The following is a 17,964-nucleotide window of genomic DNA, read 5'->3' as shown; positions in this document are numbered from 1 at the left end:
TTAATAATTCAGAGGAGTTTGTCATGCATAGCAGAACCACTCAACAAATGTGTACACGGAAATTTGTTCTGCCAAATGGAAAACCTTTAACAGAATCTATAACTAAATCAATGTAAAAGCCAAACGAACAAAACTGCCTGTCACCAAGGCCCCACCATTCATTGACCCAGCATTTAGTGTCACAGAGTTTGGGAGGTGAAGTTTCTAATCTCAGGTCAAGTTACTGAACACATGCTCGGACGAACCAAAAAATGGTATGTGCTTGGATTTTCTTAAAAATGGCAAAACTATAAATTGTAGGGCAGTTGGCTAAGTATAACAGATCTTAATGTTTTTAGATTTGGACACAAAATGCGTTTGGATTTTTCCTTTAGGAACTGCTATTTAAATGGATCTGTCAGTCAGAAAACCTAGAAACCACTACACATGATAGATCTTGGATAGTGCTCACTGTCTTTTCCAGCCTTCTACACGGAGCAGCCAGGCTGGTTAGAATATATGTAAAAGATTCTTGCTTATACAGCTGTCTTATACATATTCTATTAGCCCCAGAATTTTAGTTTTTTATGTTACGTATATATTTTATTATTTTTAATATTTTATATTATTGCACGTACTACATCGTGGCCAACAAAAATCGTTCCTAGAAAACACTCTTTCCCGGTCATGTAAGCTATGACCAGATTAAAACTCATGATTTGTCTTCAGGACATCAACGCGCTTGTTTGAAAAGTGAAAAGGTCAGCCAGCTGGTGGTTTAGGGTAAGAACTCTCAAACAGTATATTGATTGATTCCCCCACCACCACCAAAATTGACTGAATTTTCTAGTTATGTCATTGTGTATGCACAGCCTTGACTAGAGTGAATAGATATCAGTCACAAAGCGGGATCCTGTATTGAAAATCCTCTTCCACTGCCACGATGTGTGAAGGGCATGGTGCAGAGTATAGTTTTTGGATAATAAATGGCCAAAACAGTACATTAAAAGCCTTTCCCTTGACAGTTTGCAAAGCCCTTTCACATTTGTTATTTTATCTGATCCATTTAATAACCCTGAAATGAGGGCAGAGCACATTCATTCCTCAACAGCAATGTATTGTGGACCTTTAATGTTCCAAGCACTGTTCTGGGCTCTGCAGAATCCACAGTGAACCAAAGAAGGAAAATCTCTTCCTTCATGCAGCTTCCATTTTAGTGGGGGGAGAAAGAGAGTAAAATAAAATCATTGGATATTTGCTATGAAGAAAAATAAAACCAGGAAAGGGAATAATGAATATCAGAGAATTGCTATTTTTGGTAACAGATAGGCAGATGTTATTATGTCCAGCTTTACTAGAGGGAACAAGGTCCTGAGAGAAATACATTATTTTCCACAGGTGTCACAACTTGTATATTGCAGAACCAGGAAAATAATCTGAGCCCTGATTCAAAATCCTCTGTCCTCTAGGGCACCTGGCTGGCTCCGTAGGTTGAGCGTCCGACTTCGGCTCAGGTCATGATCTCATGGTCCGTGAGTTCAAGCCCTGCATCACACTCTGTGCTGACAACTCAGAACCTGGAGCCTGCTTCTGATTCTGTGTCTCCCTCTCTCTCGGCCCCTCTGCCACTTGTGCTCTGTCTCTGTCTCTGTCTCTCTCTCTCAAAAACTAAATAAACACAAAAAACAAAATCCTCTATCCTCATGCCACTTTTGTGGTAATCATAAAAACATGGTTATCCAGTGCCTTTTCTCTGTCCTCTCCATTCCTTAGCCAATGCTCTGATATCCATGTTTCCCCACTTCCCATTTTTGCAAAGAAGTTAATTTCTTTTCTTTTTTCTTTTTTTAATTTTTATTCATTTTTGAAAGAGAGAGGCAGGGCACAAGCAGGGGTGGGCGGAGAGAGAGGGGGACACAGAATCTGAAGCAGGCTCCAGGCTCTGAGCTGTCAGCCCAGAGCCCGACACGGGGCTGAAACTCACAAACCGTGAGATCATGACCTGAGCCGAAGTCAGAGCTCAACCAACTGAGCCACCCAGGTGTCCCAGCAAAGAAGTTAATTTCCGTTTCGCTCCTCATTTATCTTTGGAAATTAAAAGCAACTTGACTTTTGGTGTTTGTTTGCAAGTACACATGGTCCCTGACTTGTGATGGTTTGACTTAAAATTTTTGGCTTTACTGTGGTGCAAAAGCAATACTCATTCAGTAGAAACCATGCTTCCTGGTTTGCTCTTTTCCCAGACTAGCTGTATGTGGCATGGTGTGCCCTTGTGATGCTGGGCACTGGCAGTGAGCCGCAGCTCCTAGTCAGCCCTGTGATCACGAGGGTGAACAACCGATACACTAACAACCCTTCTGTACCCACACAGCCGTTCTGTTTTCCACTTTCAGTCCCGTATCCAATAAATTACATGAGAGATTCAACACTTTATTATAAAATAGGCTTTATGTTAGATGACTGTGCCCAACTGTAGGCTAATATACATGTTCTGGGCACATTTAAGGGAGGCTCAGCTCTGATGTTCAGTAGGTTAGCTATATTAAACGCATTTTCAACTTAAGACATTTTCAACTTACTGGCTTTATCAAGATGTAACTCCATTGGAAGTTGAGGAAAATCTGTACATGGTCAAACTTAGAAGCATTAAGAAATCTTATAAAAATAAACATACGTCCAGACTCCATGGGAATGGCACATATGTTTCAAGCAATATTCAGCAAAGTCCAGTGATTCTACTTGAATCCAGCTACACCAGTGAACTTTGCCATAGCGAAATAAGACTTCCATGTTCTTTTGCAACCAGGACGTTAAAGTAAAAGGCTCTGTGTCTTTTGGAGTAGACTTCACCAGAATTTGCTCCAACCCAGGAGCAAATGATGAATTAATCAAATGCTTTTTGAAGAATTTCATTTACCCAGCACCTATACACCACATTGACAAACCCTCCCATTCTTTGTCTCTGTAACTCTTGGTGACACACCATTCTGAAAGTCTTCTTTCCTCCTCTGATAACCACTTTTGGCCACTTCTCCTGAAGATTCACCATCAACAAATTGGGAGAAATTCTTATTAGCTCTTTTTTCATAGTAGCCCTGCCCAACAGTCTGAGTCTCAAGGGAATACTTAAAATTCTAGTGCTCTAAGGAGGAAAAAAATAGCAGTCTAGTCTATTTTATATCCAATAAATATAGCCCAATCATTTATAGATTTTAAGGCTGTGAAAGCTGATGGAACTTTCCAGGAAGGTGTACATGCTTGCATGCATAACCATGCTGCTGACTGTGAGTGAAAGGTTCGTCTCAGCCTCCACTGTTTGCAGTGAAAAAGAAAATCTCTTATGATGGTTGCTGGAAAGGAAAATTTGAGAAAAATCCTTTTTTTATAGCATAGAAAGAAGAGCTGGTAAATTTTAGACAGGAAGTCGTAAAATGATTTTACAGTAAAAGATGTGCTTTTTAGAGATGGTTGGTTTAGACAGCCTGGAGAGGCAGGCCTTGTTTTTGCATTAATTTCCTAGGCTTTTTATTTTGAAACTCTTGTACTGGGCCTGAATTATAAAAAGATAGGGAGTCCTTTGGATCAGAACAGCTTTCAGGCCCTGCAGAGCAGTGCTTGCTTAGGTTGGAACGTTTCTGGAAATCCCAGAGGGCTCTCTGACATCCGCCTCTTCAGTTTGCCCAGGTGTTCCCATGGAGAAGAAAGGAGCAACAGCACCAGAGCTGGAAAATCTGTCACATGATTTGGCTTTACTTCAATGAGATTTTCCTCAGGACAACTGCTTGGTGGATAGGAAGGCAGTGATGAGTAATAGTTAATATATTGGCTTCTTTTCAGGCACTAAACTAGACAGTATCCGAGTAGTGGCCTTAGCACACCTCACCTCAAGGTCACACTAGTACACATTTCTGGTGCTTACCCATGAGAAGTGCAGTAGGGGTACAGATGTGAGATAGATGAGGTGAACAGTGAGGTAAGGCCAAGGCGGTACACATAAGTCAACACCAAGTGGAGAGGGGTTCAAATAAGGTCCTTTCACCCCTTCTGAGCATAGAGGCTGCCATTTTTTCCCTTAGAGGGTATATTTTCTGAGCACTCTTCTGCCAGCTATGCTTCGCTTGGGAGATGGTGGTGTAGTTCTTCAGGCCATGCAGAAGCATCAAAGATGAACTCTGTTTGGTAATTAGCGGATGCTCCTTTGCTCTTCTGGGTTCAAAAGAGCGTCTGAAGAAGCACAAGTTACGCGCTTGCTGCCTGGTTTGATTGTTACTGTTGTCTTTTCTTTGATGATACCCAGTTCATTGCAATTAACCGTACTGAGAAAGGCAGCACAGGATTTGGGTTCTGGTTCCCTGCGACTCATGGGTGTGTTTTCATGAATGCACCCATCAGTGCACTTACGATAATCCTAGCAGACACCGTGGTATTTCCTGTGGGGCGTGTGATACAGGCATGCCTCCCATACTACATGTTGCACTGTACATCCCCTTACCTGGTGCCGTGAATATATCATGGCCACCACTTCACCGACACAGTCTCCTAGTCTCTGCACATTCTGTTAGCTGGCCTTAAGTCCAGCTCTGATTTTTCTTCAGGACCCCAGGGTTAAAATTATTCATGGAGGCTCTGGCCCTTCATTTCCTTCTGTAGTTTAAAGAGAGATGAGTTTAGCTTCCTCTGGCTATTTTCAGCCAGAAAGTTCTGAGGTGTGAAGACGGCATGAAATATTTCTTCCAGTTTGGCCTGACCAGCTGACCTATGCTGACCTCAGCACAGCTTCGAGAATTCCATAATTCCTTGCAATTGTGGCACGGGTTCCTCCTGACCATCTTTGCTGACCCCTTTAAAGAAATTATTTGAAACATTTAAGCTATTGTAAGGGGGCAAAGTCTGTATAAGGCAGCCTGAATTAGGGAAAAGATTGGAGTTCATTTTTTCAGCAAGTATTTTTGAGAATCTACATGCTAGGTGGTACGCATACTATTCTACCAGAGACAGAGCAGTGAGTAAAACAGACAGAGTATGGAGTATTTATTTCTGGAACACTTTTCAAGAAAGGCAGTTATACTTTCAGAATGTGAAATCCCCTGGGGAGCCATCTTTTGCTGATGGTAAGTAGAATATCAGTTCTGTATGCTTATTTCTGAAACTCCTAGAACCGTTGTTGCTATTTTAAATTTTCTTTGCGGCCTCATTTGCTTAATTTGCATCCTTGAAGAGAAAAAGATTTCCTTAAAAATACTAATCTCAACCCAGTTTTTCTAAATTTTCTCAACTTCCAAATTAAAAGGAAAGATTAGTGAACCTTTTACTCTATCTCAATCTTTCATTAAACATATGCATTTAGCAGATAAATAAATGTGCTTATTTTGTTACAGATAAGAGGAAGCATTTCTTGTGAACTGCCTAAGATTTATAGTCATTCTCTTTTCTAACATAGTAACAAGTCAGGGAACTCCTATTTTGGTTTCTACACAATTATGTAACTCTTCTTTTGTATTAATTTATAAGTTTTAGTTCTATTTGTAAGGAACAAGAGTCAGACCGGAACTAGTTCTTAAATAGCTCCTCAATTCTTGTATTGTCATTTTTATCACACAAGTAGATTACGGGTCAGAACCTAAATTAATCTTCCTTTCTTTTTCTTACCCACAACACCCTTAATTAGGAGAGGCCATTTCTTTGAATAGTGTGTCTGCACCTCTTTAGAAAACTTCCTGTTGAGTATTATGGTTCCCAGGGCACTTGAAGTATGTTTTAGTATGCTTGCTCACCTGAAGAGGTAATGGGAGTCATACATTACACTCTTTCAACAAAGTAAGATACCAAGAATAAATTTTTAAAAATCAGCTGGGTTGTGTCTAATAAAACTGTATATTTTTCCATTTCCTTTGTAGCCCACCAGACGGTCTGCCAGATTGTCAGCGGTGAGTACTTTAGAACCCCCTTGTTGTTAGTTCTTATGAGTAAATATTCCCTCTGTTCAGGACAAAGCAGCAGAAGGAAGATTAAGGTGTTATTTCCCTTGAGTTTTTTTGTTTCCTTTTTGGAAATCAACGTGGGTCACAATCTGTGGCAAATGTGACTGGTGTTGCCAAGCAATTCAGTTGATCAGATATGTCAGTGAAAAGTAGCTGCCAGCCCCATTACCAGGCGTACAAAGCCCAGGAAGGTGTTTGATATTTCTAGATCTCTGAAACAAAAGAAGCACATTAGCAAAGTCCTACCCTTCTGATTCTGCGTATGATGTGCTAAAGTGGAGATGAATTACGATCCTCTCTCCACGGCCTATACTTTATTCAGAAACATGCTAAAAGTCATCGGAATCCATGCGCTCTAGTCCCATTTCAGAACTAGAGAATCTTTGGAAAAGTAATGATTCCACTTTGCCACTCAGAGTCTCCCTCTGTGGGCCAGGCCTGGGGAAGAGACCAGGGTTAAGATCATTAAAGCTGGGATGGGCAGCTGTGACCAAGCCTTGGCCATGAATGCGCTCCAGGCCTTCTCACCAGGCTGTGCTCCCTGCTAGCTCTTGTGGTCCTCCTTGCCGCCCTGCAGAGGTACCAGCCATTACTCTGCCACGAGAGGTCAGCCTGGCTCTCTGGTGGAGGATGTTGGTTAAAATAGCCGCAGCCCTTGCTGAGACCTGAGATGTAGGAGGAAAGGCACTGGCTTCTTGGCTGGCAGGAGCTGCTAGCTGCTTTAGCCTTCAGGGGAGCATGGATTTCATGTCAGCCAACACCTGTGCCTGGCACAGTATAGGGAATCAATGCAGAAAGGGCTATGAGGGCACTCACAAGTTCCAAAGTATAGCCAATTTGGGGTTGGGTGAGACAGTTTCACGTAAGTCCCAACCTAAGGAAGCAACATCAGAGCCACTGGAAAGATGAAGAGCCGGGAGATGCAGCCGGGAGAAGAGCCTGCCGAAGTCCCTCAAGATGGTGTGCTCTATCCAATATTAACTCTCACCATTGTTCAGTACTTATGTTTTAACTTCCGTTAGGCTTAGCTGTAGATTGTACTACAAGCCCTTGTATTCTGTGGATCTCTGTCCCATTAAGGGAGTAGACCTTGTAAGTCAAATAAAAATCAAAATTTAAAACAAGGCTTTTCCTGAGCACCATGAACCAGCAGTATAAGCACCTTCCACTGAGATCATTGCCTGTGGTGCTGACACAGAGCCTCCTCGGTGGCCAGTGGGATTACAGCCTGCAAAATCTCATCTTTTCCTGTTCCATCAAAACACTTAAATGCTGAATGGAGGAGAGGTCTATCTTTACAGAAAATACAAAAGGAAATCATTTGCTGTGAATTGTGACAACAAATACATGTTAATGCAATATATCAAAGCCTCACATTACAAAATTTTTTAAATTCTGTAAACTTAGTAGCCGTGCAAGCTGCTGTTTAGGGTACAGACTACAGATTCAGGTGGTAAGAAGCTTAATAAAAATATCCCTTACTTTTCAGACCCAGTTGTCCTTTTTTATTTGAAAAGTCCTAACAGCCAATCTTCCGGAATTGAACTGTCTACAATTTTACTTTATACGTTTGATGAACAGGGCCAGATTCAATATGAACCTGAACCACCTACAGGCACCGGGGACGAACATGTATTTTCTCCAGAGGGGGATATCCTGGGCAGTGTTTTCTGTTTAAAAGCCATTCTCCCTAGTGTTGGGAGAGATGTACACTTATTTTTTTCTAGCTTGATGAGAGAAATATTTGCCCTAAAATAGCTATAGAAAAGCAGAGGCTTTAATGGGTTATCTTCCCCCGTGTCCTCATGTGCCCCTACCCACCCCTGTCTCAGTGCCCTGGAAAGCAGGTGAGGGCTGAAGCTCTATATGTTATGGAGGGAACCATGGCCACAGGGCAAGCAGTGCTCATGGCAGCAGGGAAGAGAACCGCATGAAGCAAGAGAAAAATAGTTGCTTAGTGGATTCTTTGGCTAAGTTTAAGAGAAATCTTAAACTTTGGGAGCTAACAGTGGACATTTTATTATAATCATGTTCTTGATAAAAAGCTCTAGAGGCAAATAAGCCTAGTGTCTGGGTGGGCGAGAGATTCTTCTCACCTTGAGCTGGCATTGGAGAGGATGCGAATAGGAAGAAGCTGAAGCTTGGCTACAGAACTTGAAATTGACATCAGAGGTGGAAGGATGTGAAAATGATTTTGAAATACTTCACAGGCAGCGGTCTTCATTACCGGATGGGCTTTGCCTGCAATTGTGCTGTGATTTCTAGACTGTTGGGAAGGCCAGTGTGACTGAATTCATTGAGTCATTTGGCCGAGGGCCTGAGTCATTCCTCTTGCTGCTGTGCTGTGATCAAAGGAAGTACAGAGACATCAGAGCTAGAAGCTTAAACCTGTTCCTGGAGAGCTACTCTGGACTGGGGAATAAAGAGTCGGCTTTTAAATCTCACCTGCTGTTCACTTGAGAACCCAGGATGAAAATAGTCACGAAATGCACGGATCTTTATGCTGCTACCTGATGCTGAAAATAGAAAGAGGTTTTGTTTTTTTGTTTTTTGTTTTTTTAAATGAACAAAATCGTAGTCAAAATGAACTAGTGTCTTCTGCAGTCTCGTTGCATTCCTTTTGGTCTCGAGGGTTGTCTTTTTCAGTATTTGTGTAATTTATCTTTGCAGAAACCTGCTCCACCCAAACCTGAACCTAAACCAAGAAAAACGTCTGCTAAGGTAAGAGGTGCTCCTTTGACTGACTTTGGCCTTTTAAACAATGAATAAATTATAATTTTGTATCGAAAAATCCCCCAAGGAAAAATCACATGTAATGATTCGGGCTAAATGTACTGACTAGGAAACTGTCACCATTGTTACAAAAGGCATAAAGCACGGTTTTACGCTTTCCCAGGAAAGTGTTTCCCATTTGGTCAGTAAAGGCGAAGGAAGTCAGAGCATGGTGCTTGGAGAAGCCGCCTGTCCAGGAGGGTTTGTTAGCAGTGCGCCAGGGCGGCTCGGGAGGTGGGAGGCTGGGCCCTGGTATTGCAGCTGCCAGTAGCTCAAGGGCTTGGGAGAGGGGATCTGACTTCATATAACTGGTCTTAGTGGCTTAGTCTGATGACTGACATGTAATAATTAACACTAGCCAATAATTAATATCAGCAAACATTTATATGGCTCTTATACTATGCCAGACCCTGTTCTACTTGCTTTTCTTATGAAACCCTCACATCAACCCTATGAGGTAGGTACACATACCCCATTTTGCAGACAAGGAAACAAGCAGAGAGGTATGAAGAAACTTGTCCCAAATTGCTTTTCTGTACTCTGCCCTTCAGAGCAGTGTTGTGAATTGTTTGAAACGATGTGTATTTGTGCCATGGGTAGGTGATTCTGAAGCAGAACTCGCCCCTGTGGCTTAGTCTTCAAATCAGGAACTTTTCTGGGCGCCTGGGTGGCTCAGTCAATTGGGCATCTGACCCTTGATTTCGGCTCGGATCATGATCTCACAGTTCGTGGGCTCGAGCCCCACATCAGACTCTGCGCTCCCTGACAGTGCGGAGCCTGCTTGGAATTCTCTCTCTCCCTCTCTCTCTTCCCCTCCCCTGTTCGTGCACATGCTCTCGCTCTCTCTCTCAAAATACATATATATATATATATATATAGATATAGATATAGATATAGATAGATATATATATACTTGTTTTTAACAATCAGGAACTTTTCTTCACCTGGTACTTCATTTTCAAGCATTTTCTCAGCCTTCTAGTCACTCAAGCCCCACGTCCCCACATGAGGTGTTTCTCTTGCTGGCTTCTTTCCTGGTTTCTGCCTCCTCCATCACTTCCCACTGCTGGTGCCCTCCACGGCAGAACCACTTCTCTGTAGTGAGAGAGGAGGCCCACTGAACAAATACATGAGGAGAATCACCACCTTTTTCCCAGAGGAGAAAGTCAGTGGATATTCTAAGCAGCCCATTACATTTTCACAGAGACTCAGTGTAACTCACTCGAGGCACTGCCAAATTGGGTTCCCCTCCCCCTGGAAAGCCACCATGTTGGCCCTGGTTTTGCTTTACCTTGTGTTTGGGCGAGGTTGGCTGATTTTTACTGACATCACACCCTGTCTAACATGCCTTGTTTCCCTCTATTAGAAAGAACCTGGAACAAAGATTAACAAAGGTGCTAAAGGGAAGAAGGAGGAAAAGCAAGAAGCTGGAAAGGAAGGTACTGCACCATCTGAAAAAGGTGAAACTAAAGCTGAAGAGGTACTTTCCATAAATACCCCCCACTGATTGAATCAGTGTCTTAAAAGAAATTGCTCAATCCTTCAGCTGGTGATAGCACGTTCATAATGACTCTTTTTATTGCCCGTAATGTTATTACAGATCCACATCTCTCGCTCAACTGTTAATGTCTCAACCTCCAGAGGTACCCCACCCAGCACACTGTCAGTAAAGGGGCAGATTGAAACAGTGAGAGTTAAGGGTACAGTAGAAAATTCTGCATGTTTGCAGTGACTAGAATCAGATAGTAGTGTGGTGTTTTTTTTTATTATGAACAGTGGGAGCTTACAGGTAAAGCTTCTGTGGTCGTTTGAAAACCAGAAAGCAATAAATGCAGCCAAGTGTTTGCCTACTATATTCCTGCCTTGTCTGTTTCACACCCAGAGTTGAAATAGGTTTTGCAATCGAGCTGCTAAAAACCAGATGTTCAGAGTGTGTGTGTTGGTCGGGTGGACTTTCTTTTGGCTGATAGTAGCTTTAATAGTAACTGTATCTCCCCCCCCCCCTTTCTTTTTCACAGGCACAGAAAACTGAATCTGTAGATAACAAGGGAGAATGAATTGTCATGAAAAATTGGGGTTGATTTTATGTACCTCTCGGGGCAACTTTTAAAAGCTATTTTTACCAAGTATTTTGTAAATGCTAATTTTTTAGGATTCTACTAGTTGGCATACAAAAATATATAAGGATGGACATTTTATCTTCTCATAGTCATGCTTTTTTGGAAATTTCCATCATCTTCAAGTAAAATAAATACGAGTTTATTATTGAAAGCTATGTGTAAGATTGATTGAGCATTCCATGCACTTGCTTTAAAAATTGGGTCCTGTGGATACTGTGGTGTTTCTACTGTGCGTATTTAAATTTTTCACGCAGTTTTTCTAGAGCAATAATCAGTGGTGCTTTTGTACCTAGGTTTTATGTGGTTTTAATGAAACATGGATAGTTGTGGCCACCTGCTGACTATTTGTGGTTTAAAATAAAAGGTTTTCTTGCCTGCAAAATACCTGCCTCTTAGTAGTGTCTTTACTATAAATTTGGGCAGTGTTTCATTTTGTTGTTGCAGAAGAGGTGAAGAATATTTCCAGTGCGTGCCATAACAGCATTCCTAATAAGTCAAGTAGGATTATTTCTTAATTCTTGGGCCTGCAAAAATGTTATTATTTTAATGAAACCATCGATGAGTGCTAGTGTGGAAGAATTACGTCTAAAACACTTTATATCAGAAGTGGTCAGCAATGATCACCATATAATAAGCTTTCAATAAAACATTACTTTTTTAAAGTTCTTTATACACAGCGTAGAGTTCTGTTAAACCAGAGAAAAACCATAAACTAGTGCTGATCCTTGAAAACCTCTCCCTTTCAAAATATACTAAATCACATTTTACTAAAATACTTTCCCATTTGTTGAGGACTTCACAGCCTTGAAAGCTCTCTACCCGGCATGACCACATTTTAGCCTTGCATCAAGCTAAGAATGGAGGTAGCATAAGTAATATTAGAGGTCCTTTCTAGGCTAAGAAATGGGGACTTGGATGTTTATGCCTTACTTCAGGAAAGAGAAAAACCAGGATTTGAACCTGGTCTTTCGAATTTTAAACATAGCCTGTCTCGGTCTGTTCAGGCTGCTGTAACAAAATCCGATAGTTTGGGTGTCTCATAAACAAGAGAAACTTATTTCTCACTGTTTTGGACACTGGAAGTCTAATATCAGGGTATCAGCAAGGTTTGGTGAGGGCCCTCTTCTAGGTTGTAGAATTCTGTGTGCTTACATTGTGGAAGCTCTCTGGAACCTGTTCACAAGAGTAGTAATCCCATTCATGTGGGCTCCACCGTTGTGATTTAAGCACCTCCAAAAGGCCCCACTTCCTAATACCATCATTGGTGGGTGGGATTTCAACATAGGAAAATAGGGGGATCACAAGCATTCAGACCATAACAGGCTCCTCTTTCTGGAATGACATAGGTGTGCCGGGAACATAGGAACTACTTTTTTTTCTTTCTTCTTTCTTTCTTTCTTTCTTTTTTTAATGTTTATTTTTTGAGAGAGAGGCGAGCAGGGAAGAGACAGAGGCAGACAGAGAATCTGAAGCAGACTCACTGCTGTGAGCTCAAAGGCAGACGCAGGGCTTGAACCCACGAACCTTGAGATCATGATCTGAGCCAAAGTCAGACACTCAACCTACTGAGCCACTCAGGCACCCCGCCCCCCCCCCCACAGAGAACTACTTTATAAATACAATTATTTGGTTTTTCTTTGCATTCCTGAGAAGTTTGGAGACTGCATGAGCACCCAAGAAAGCTGAATTCTGGGGATTCCTCTTAGATGAGGACTTGAATCTTTTAAGATGGAAAGTAGCACCTGAATTGCTCAGAGGCTCTTGTAAGGAGGCTGTAATTCCTCAGGGCCTTAGCATATACTGTGGGGGCTCAGAACTTGTGTCAGTGTCCCCAATCTGTCCTTAATCAACTGCATTTACTATCCATATTATATCCAGAAGAATCTTATTCATAGCTTTTTTTTTTTTTTTTTGCTTCTGATTATAAAATGTACCTTAATTTGTGTTGGACATGCTGAACACCACTTTTACCCAAAGAAAAATAGCTGGTATCCAGTGAATACGAAAATATTTTCAATGTGCAGTCAGTACACAGTTGACCTATGTTCCTGGCCTGCTTCCAATTCACAAATGCAGTGTGAACTCCACAGGTCTACTTTTTAAACAATAACAAAAGTGCCACAGGTGATTTTTTTTAAATAAACATAACAGTAGTACAGAAGGAGAAAAAAGCCAACATCCTCCTTTCCCGCACTCCTATGTCCTAGAGGTAACACTGCACACCATTTTCTCTATGACTGTGTATGTATGTGTGTATCTGTGCATGTACATTCACACACATGTAGATGCACATATAATTGTTAAAGGAGAATGTTGTATACATTCTATTTTGAACTTATTCAGCCAATAAATTATAGTTATAGGTAAAGATTATTTCTAATACTGCAGTGCTGCCAGTGATACTGCAGTAAACCTTCTTGTTCACAAAGCTTTTGCCTACGTAGATTTTTTTACTTAACTAATTTTCTAGAAGTGGAATGTCTGAGTCAAAGGGAATGTACATTTGACATTTTGACTATGGCCAAAAGAGTTGTACTCATCCACTTCCATCAACAGCATATAAATGACATCTTTCCTTACCTTTGCCAGCACTCTTATTTTGGCCAGTCTAGTAATGAAAACTAATGCCTCACTGTTCTAATTTTAGTGGGTTTTTTTTTTAAGTTTATTTATTTTGAGAGGAGGGGGGAGGAACAGACAGAGAGAATCCCAGAGACTCTGTGCTGTTAGCATGGAACCCAACACAGAGCTCAATCTCACGAACGATGACCTGAGCTGAGATCAAGAGTTGGAGACTTAACTGACTGAGACACCCAGGTGCCCCAAATTTTTATTACTAGTAAAATAGAGTTTTTCATATATTTAATGGTCATTTGAGTTTCTTCTGTTAATGATGATGTTTTTCTACTTTTCTGTTGGGGATCACTGTGTTTTAGTCATTCACACAAAAAAATGATTATTTACAATGATCATTGATGCTATTACTTTTATGCAAACACAAATATCAGGGATTCTGTAGGTCATTGGTACGTGTGTATTAAAGTTTATGGGTATTATCGTTACCACATTAGCAAAGTGAAGGAATACTGTAGAGCAGATAACTACCAAAATCACGTAAGAGCCCTAGTTTGGTTCCCCAAAATTTGATCTGATGGTTATCCTGCTGTGAGTCTGGATACACCGCCTGCAAACAGATGGAAGTTTTGGTCCTACCCATGACTGCCACATTGCTTACCTCAGCAGTGAATTTATACATGTTAAAAAGTAGCCACCTTCTCCAAAACACCTATCTGCTAATCTGACGGAAAATCCTAACCCTACAAATCTACAATGACTTTTGAGTCATTGACATTCCCTGTGGTTAAGCAGTGTACTGCTTGTATAATCATACGTTTTAGTTCTGATATTCTCCCTGGAGATGGCCCCATGGATTGTAGTATTAGAGTGCAATGTTCCTGAAATTCCAATTTTTAAATTCTAAGAAAAGGTAATCTGAAAGTCAAAATCCATTGGTCTAACAATAGGTGAAATCTCCCATAAAATCTTGAATGTACATTTACATAATTCAGGAATTTGAAACAAGGTTATGAAACAAAGACTGTTTTTTTCCTGTCCCCAAATTTTAGGGGACTTCATTCTTAGCCCGAGGTACAAGTGCTGTCCCCTTTGCCAATCCTAGCAGGCATAGGGAACTCATCTCAACTTTTAGCTGTCACATATGCTAACAAACATGTCTTCTGAATGCTTTGCACTTAATCATGAATTCCAAACTTGTATACTGTTTTCTATTATTTTATTCAGAACATTGACTTTAAATCTCTCAGAATAACTTTAATGATTAAGATAATAAGTAGTGGTTCGCCTGGGTGGCTCACTTGGTTAAGCATCCGACTTCCATTTAGGTCATGATCTCATGGTTCATGGATTCGAGCCCTGCATCAGGCTCTGTGCTGACATCTCAGAGCCTGGAGCCTGCTTCAGATTCCGTGACTCCCTCTCTCTCTCTGCCCCTCCCCCACTAGTGCTCTGTCTCTTTCTTCAAAAATAAATGATAAAAAAATTTTTTAACAGAAAAAAGATAGTTTTAATTTATTAATAATTATTAATATAAATTATATGTGAATATATATTAATATATAAATAATATGAACTATTTAATTTATTAATAATAAACAATTTATTCAATGCCCTGTGACAAATATCTTACATAAATTGATTTGGGAGAAAACTTGTGAATTCTGTATTATTTTAATGTTTCCATCTCCTAGTAAAAATGAACCCAATTTTCCAATGCCAAATAGAGTTCAGACTTATTTAAAACTGCTAAGGGAACTTTGTGATTATGTATTTCTCCTTCATGAGAGAAGAGTGTCTTTGAAATTCCAGTTTAAAATGATATTTATATATAAATGTCATGACGTTGAATTAAGCAATGGTTTATTAGGTATGACACCAGAAGTACAAGTAAGCAAGTAAAAAAGTGGACAGTTTCACAAAAATTTCAAGAAAGAGAACAGCCACAGAATGGGAGAAACTATTTCCAAATCATATATCTGATAAGAGTCTAATATCTAGAATATGTAAGGAGCTCTTCTTACTATTCAAAAACAAACACTTTTTAAATATAATTTTAAAATGGGCAAAGGATTTTTAAATAGATGTGTCTCCAAAAACATACATCGATAGCCAATATGCAAATGAAAGGATGCTCTACAGTTAGTAATTAGGAAAATGCAAGTCAAAATCATTATAAGATACCATTTTACATGCACTAGGATGACTTAAAAAATAGCAAGTGTTGGAAAGGAAGTGGAGAAATTGGAGCCCCTTTTCATTGCTGGTGGGAACCTAAGATAATGTAGCCTCTACAAACAACAGTTTGTCATAACCAAACGTTAAGGAGGGTTACCATACGATATAGCAATTCCACTCTTGGTATGCACCCTAAGGAACTGAACACATACTGCCACAAAAACTAGTACATGAATGTTTATAGCAGTGTTATTTCTAATAGCCAAACGCTGGAAATAATCCTGATGTCCATTAACTGATGAATGGATAAGCAAAATATAGTATCTCCACACAATGGAAAATTACTCAGTCATGAAAAGTGATGAAGTACTGATACATGCTACTACCTAGATGAACCTTGAAAACACCATGCTAAGTGAAAGAAGGCAGTCACCAAAACCACTGATATGATTTCAAGTATATGAAATGTCCAAAATGGGCAAATTTCATAGTGGTTGAAAGTAGATATGTGATTGCCAGGAACTGGAGGGAGAGGAGAGTGGGGAATGGTTGATAATGGGTACAGAGTTTCTTTTTTGGAGTGATGAAAATTTTCTGGAAGAGTGATAATGGTTGCACAACCTTGTAAATATACTAAGAGCCACAGATGCATACACTTAAAAAATGACATTTGCAAGGCTACTGTGCGAGCACAGGACTTAGAATCAGGTCTGGTTTTAAATCTCAGTGCTAACTCACTAAGTGTGTGAACCCACATAGGTCATTTAATTTCTGCCTCTCAATTTCTCCTCCTTAAAATAGAATTAATACCTGTTTGACAAAGCTGTTAGGATAGAATGAGATAGTCACGGAGAAATCACTTAGTGCAGTGCCTAAAATACAGTAGGTTTTCCATAGATGCCAGTTGAATTGAAAATGGATGAATACAAATGAGCCGTGTAGGCTTTGATGAGTGTATATCATGTATGATCGTTGTAGGCTGTCAGCCTCTAGTCAATCTCCTTTGAACAGTACAAAAGGAAGAATTGTGTTCCACTTAGAAGGCAATATAGTGTAATGGTTAAGCTTATGAATTCTGAAACCAGACTGCCTGGGTTCAGATCCTCTTTGTTAAATACTGTCTGTGTGACCATGGACAGATTTACTCAGTCTCTATCTATACTCTGTATAACTTAGAGTTCCCATCTGTAAATGGAAAGAAAAATAGTTCCTACTGTATAGGATGTTATAAATGTTAATGGTACAAAGTAATGTTCAGGAAGTATTATATTTGGTCAAAATGTGGAGCAGATGAGAGGTTAGGTCCTTGAAAGGAGCATTGTCTCATTCTCCTTTGTAACACACAGTAGAGGCCAAACTAATATTTGTTGAACTGAATGTGGCCTTCCAGAGACAGAGAACTAAGTTCAGGGTTGTTACCATTGCTATTTCCATCTCCAAATTAAGCTAATTGGATGGGGTAAATCAAACATACAAACTACAATTCTGGCCAGTCTTCCTTGAAATTAACATAAAAATTAAACCATTTTAGTTTGTATTTAATGTCTTTTAAAACACCAATGCCATAACTTTAAGAACATTTTTTCTGTTAGTTGTGGTATTATTCTTATAATAATACTTGTTTAACCTGTGTACTCACATACTTATTTTAATTTAGAACCAACTTTACTTTTCTAGAAAAATACACCATGATCTATAATTCCTTTATTTCTAGATCACAGAGTACTTCACAGTTAAACAGGGAACATTCTCTTAGAGATAAATACACCTGGACCTAAGGTAATGGGCCTCATTGAGTTCCTTGAAGCCAAATCATCAACTCTGAAGATGGGAAGAATCCCTGGGATCATGCAGTTCCTCTCTGATACGATTTAGATTCCCATTTACAACAGGACCAGCAAAGAGTCATAAAGGAGTTATCCCTCAAACAACTCTCAAAGTTAGGAAGTACTTTCTTATTATTGAGCCAAGAGCAATCTCCTCGTAGCTCTCCCTATTGATCCCGGTTCCACCAGGACCAGGGACATATCGAAGTAACTGATTCTTCCCCCCCCAGCAGTCCCTCAAACGTCTGAAAACACCTATTATGGTGCCTCATAAACACTTCGGTTTCTCTCATGGATTATGGTATTGGACCTAGATCTTTTTAAAAATGTATAATGCATTTAAATTAGTCTCATAAATTCAGATGGTTGAGAAATGGAAACAAAATTTCAACACATTAGGTTGAACAGTATGAAATAGCTATCTTCTCTTATGGACCTTCAAAAATGGTGATTTCATATGGTTCAACCTACACTTTTCCTCAGTTTTTCCCCCTTTAGGAAACTTGATTAGTGAGTTCATCCTGTTCTCTAATT

At 40.0% G+C, this 17,964-nt stretch overlaps 1 protein-coding gene across 3 annotated transcripts in view; it reads left to right on the top strand.

Moving 5' to 3' along the window:
• The window catches only part of HMGN3 (high mobility group nucleosomal binding domain 3), a 32,422-nt gene extending 21,188 nt beyond the window's left edge, over positions 1–11,234 (top strand). The window contains exons 3-7 of one of the 3 annotated variants that reach the window (XM_030315884.1): positions 5,877–5,906; positions 8,631–8,681; positions 10,099–10,212; positions 10,333–10,432; positions 10,751–11,234. In XM_030315884.1, the coding sequence (XP_030171744.1) occupies positions 5,877–5,906; positions 8,631–8,681; positions 10,099–10,212; positions 10,333–10,432; positions 10,751–10,764 (309 nt within the window). In that variant the 3' untranslated portion in view covers positions 10,765–11,234. Of the gene's footprint in view, positions 1–5,876; positions 5,907–8,630; positions 8,682–10,098; positions 10,213–10,332 lie in introns of all 3 variants that reach the window. The other 2 variants (XM_030315885.1, XM_030315883.1) reach the window with 2 other exon arrangements.
• The last annotated feature ends 6,730 nt before the right edge of the window (positions 11,235–17,964 follow it).

The sequence above is a fragment of the Lynx canadensis genome, chromosome B2, assembly GCF_007474595.2.
Source record: "Lynx canadensis isolate LIC74 chromosome B2, mLynCan4.pri.v2, whole genome shotgun sequence".
NCBI lineage: Eukaryota > Metazoa > Chordata > Mammalia > Carnivora > Felidae > Lynx > Lynx canadensis.
The sequence above is the reverse complement of the archived record's forward strand: the minus strand, read 5'-3'. Positions and strand labels throughout refer to the sequence as shown.